A 3,882-nucleotide genomic window follows, 5' to 3' on the forward strand; every position below is an offset into this window, starting at 1 on the left:
TATTTTTTCGAACCAAGCAGGAGAATGGATTGACAAAGTTACCAAGAGCCAGAAGCATAACAAGAGCTCACTTCGGTTCTGAGCCATGACGGTGGATCAAGTATCCAAGCATAAAAAACGCACTACTAACATCTGAACTTAAACAATAATAACAAGAAAGACAAGCAAAATGTTTCAGCCATGTTGCCAATTTCGTTGAGTCGAGTGCTGTCCAAAAGACGCCATTGCCACCTGATAACTTGATATATTACTCCCCTACCTGCGACCAAGGAACAGAAAATCACCAAGGAAGTTTTAGTACGCCAGGCTGCATGAGTAGTGTGCTAAGGGCACTAAATTCGGTCGATGGAATGTACAACTCAATGAGCGTAACCAGTTAAGAAGTTTACTCTGGTTCTCGTTCCTCAATCTCGTCTCACAGCTGGAGTTGCTGCAGCTCTTCCTTCACGCCATCTTCAGTCTCCTTTGCAGAACCTTCAAAGGAGAGAGCATATTATGTTAGACAAGGCATACAGGCTTCAGCTCATTTGATCATCTAATGCTTCCATGGATTTCTGACATTGGGCAAATACAGCAATTAGGTAGTTCTTATGTTTAATAGCTGCCTCATTATGCTCATTCATCACTATATACCTTTTGTTACAGCAATGGCAACTGGACCAAATAAATGGTTAAGGAGCTGGCACGTCCAAGCATTCTCATAATATTACAAAACAAAAAGATTCTAATGCCTTGCAGTGTAGTACTACAAACAAAGAGGGAAAGATAACGGATTTCAAGAAGCCACACGCTTAATCAAGTGAAGATTTCAAATAGAAACAGTAGTTCCCTTGACAAAATTCAGTTAGTATTTTGCATATACGGTGAAGCGGGGCAGAGTCCTTAAGAACATAATGTAGTACTTTCTCCCCCCAAAGAAATGTAGTACTATGTCTAACAGCCTATTCACTATATATGCATACTTTCTCAGCCCATTGCAAGTCTAGAAAACAAAAACAAAAACAGCAGGGGGTTACTTATAATACCTAGTACTACATACAAGAGAACGATGCTATGTTTCAAAAAGTCAAACACACATTTGTATGACACCATGGCAATTTTCAAAACTGTGCATGTATAGAGTGCTCATAGTAACACAGTTTCTTTTGAAACGTTAAAACTATCTTCAGTCTTGAAGCTGAATCTTACCCAACTCTCTAGGAACATAATAAACCCATGGATGGAATACCTGACGTAGTCTTTGCCTTTGCATAGTACTTGGCGGAATAAAATTATTCGCAATTTCAAATCAGTACAGCTGTACTGGTATCTAAGTTAGAGTTCAATGGATGTGTCTAAACCATCTAACACCGGGCTATTAATTTTAGCAAAAAAATTACATGTACTCCTATAAGAGGCATGTTATCAGGAAGGAAAAAAACATTATAAATTGGGAATCCTTGGGCAATAGCAGCCGTTGATTCTAGCAGTACTAGCTGGAGTATAAGACTCAACAATTCTGTCCATGACATACTGTAGTTTATATGGGGCTATAGTGTTGATTACAATGTACAGTGACATGTAGTAAAGCTGTGTAAACATCACTTGCACCTCTTAGCAGGCACATGACAAAAAAAAGAGAGTATGTGTAGCAGTTAACGATCTTACTCCATCCGTTCACAAATATAAGATGTTTTGAATATTTCAATATGGGCTGCATATGGACTGAAATGAGTGAACACACTAAAAACATGTCTATATACATCCAATTCAGAAAAAAGTTAAAACATCGTATACGTATTTGTGAACAGAGCAAGTACTGTATTACTTTAAATGGAAGCCCGGAGCATGCATATAGACCTATATGTCCAGTGCCTAATGTTGGACATATGCTAAGGCAAAATTGGCATTTTTAATTAGCATTAGCCATCGTTCAGCAAGTGGTGACTCTGGTGAATCATACAACCCATCCACACAAGACCATTTACATATTGAAATTCGAAGTGCTTTACTCTAAAAATCCCCAATCTGAGAAGCCCATTACACTTATGACTTATCAAGCATAAGCCCTCCCTGTAGCATCAACAAAAACAAGGTAAACTAACATATCCTGGAAGTTCGACGTTTGCATATGTTCTCTCCGACAAAAAACTGAGATGTTAATTAGAAAATCAGACAACACATCATACACCTCTGATCTCTCACAATGTTACACAGAAACACAATATTTCCAGTCACTAACAAGAATGTACGTACAATCAAAGAACAGTAGACGGTAGAATTACCTGAGCAGAGAGCTTGTGGCAGCTGCCAAGCGTGAACGGAACGGGTGGTGACGTGTTCCCTAGCTGGCTGAACCAGCTCGTAGATCTCACACTCCACAACCTTGCGAGCACGCACGTCCACGCCGAACAGGTGCTCGTCCAGAAAGAAGTAGACCACGTCGGGGTTCGTAGGATGGACGAGCGCAAGCACGGGGATCTTCCTTGGCAGGCCAGTCGCCTTGTAGCTCGCGTCGTCCCAGATCTCCTTAAAGGTGGCCTCGTACTCCAGCGTCCACTCCGTGGAGTCCGGATCGACGAGCGTCCACACGCTGATCTGAACAGAGCCGGCGCTGTTAAGGTTCCTGTACATGTCCACGAACCGCAGCTTGCCGCCGCTGACAGCCACGCAGCGGTACTTGTCGAGCAGTCCCCAAGCTTCCTTGGACTTGAGCGCCTTGCCCTCCGGAAGCGGGACGACCCTCAGCACCGGCGCGTCGGCGAAGGGGTCGCAGGTGAGGAGGCACCAGGAGAGGTCGACCCACCAGAGCATCCCGGAGTGCGAGACCACGCCGTTGGGGCTCAAGGGGCGGGATGGAAGCGGATAGCGGACGTCCTTGGTGACCCATTCCCCGGCTTCGGAGGAGAAGCAGAGGAGGTCGGCACGGTCGCCGCCGAGGATCATCTGGAGCTCAGCGACCATGTAGTGGCCGGCGTCGGCGGGGGAGGCGATGAGGCCGAGGTGGCCCGGGTGCATGACGTACTCGGGGTTGGGGAGCGGGAGTGCGGAGGCGGACTTGGCGTCGAGGAGGAAGTAGCCCGCGACGGTCGGGAGCCATAAGAACTCTCGGCGGCTGGGGAGGTCGATGACGGTGGGGCCCTTGGCGGGGCCTTGGTCGGCGTGGAGGAGGAGGAGGCCGGAGGCGTCGGCGGCGAGGACGGACGGGAAGCTTCTGGAGGTGGTGCGGCCCGGGAAGATGCGCGGGGGGATGGTGAGGACCGCGACGCGCGGCGGCGCAGGCAGCGCGAGGGAGAGGTCAGCGCCCTGGGGGAGGTCGGCGTCGGCGGCCGACACCCGCGGCACGCTGCCCAGGATGACCCACGACGGCGAGGCGGAAGCCATCTCGGCGCTCGGCTTGGAGCGGTGGCGGGGAAGTGGTAGTGGGTAGGGGACGGGGTGGTGGCAGGCTAGGGTTTTAGGAGTTGGGGTAGGGGGAGGGTGGATGGGATTGGGTTGTTCGTACCACGAGTTTGAATGCTGTCGCGTGGCGGAGACCGCGACGGTAATGGAGGATGGGCAAAGCGGAGGACGAGGCGTTGGGCCAACCGTCTTTCGCGGAAAACTTTTTGCTATGGGATGGAAGGGGAAATGCGCGCAGAGGAGGCAGCCTTTGAACGGGGAACAGATGAAGATGAGGCAGGACTGCAGCGCAGAGCCGGCAGCCTTTGAACGGCGCGGCGGCCGAGTGCCCGTAGCGTTCGCGTGCATGTGAAGCACCGATGCATTCAAACGGCACTGCTCTACTCCAACGGATTAACAACTGTTCATTGTGAATTTGTGTTGGTTTTTAACTACAGGAAAATCAAAATGTTGTGCAAAGGATAAACGACCCCAAGATTATACTATTGGAAATTTGAAATG

At 48.7% G+C, this 3,882-nt stretch overlaps 1 protein-coding gene across 1 annotated transcript; it reads right to left on the reverse strand.

Annotated features, from left to right (window-relative positions):
• On the reverse strand, positions 1 to 3,617 carry LOC119275578. Its single transcript, XM_037556447.1, has 3 exons — positions 2,265 to 3,617; positions 390 to 474; positions 1 to 259 (listed from the first exon to the last, which is right to left on the reverse strand). The coding sequence occupies exons 1-2, from the start codon at positions 3,361 to 3,363 to the stop codon at positions 416 to 418; spliced, it is 1,158 nt and encodes a 385-aa protein (XP_037412344.1). The 5' UTR covers positions 3,364 to 3,617; the 3' UTR covers positions 1 to 259; positions 390 to 415.
• Between the last annotated feature and the right edge of the window lie 265 nt (positions 3,618 to 3,882).

The sequence above is a fragment of the Triticum dicoccoides genome, chromosome 3B (assembly GCF_002162155.2).
Source record: "Triticum dicoccoides isolate Atlit2015 ecotype Zavitan chromosome 3B, WEW_v2.0, whole genome shotgun sequence".
Lineage (NCBI taxonomy): Eukaryota > Viridiplantae > Streptophyta > Magnoliopsida > Poales > Poaceae > Triticum > Triticum dicoccoides.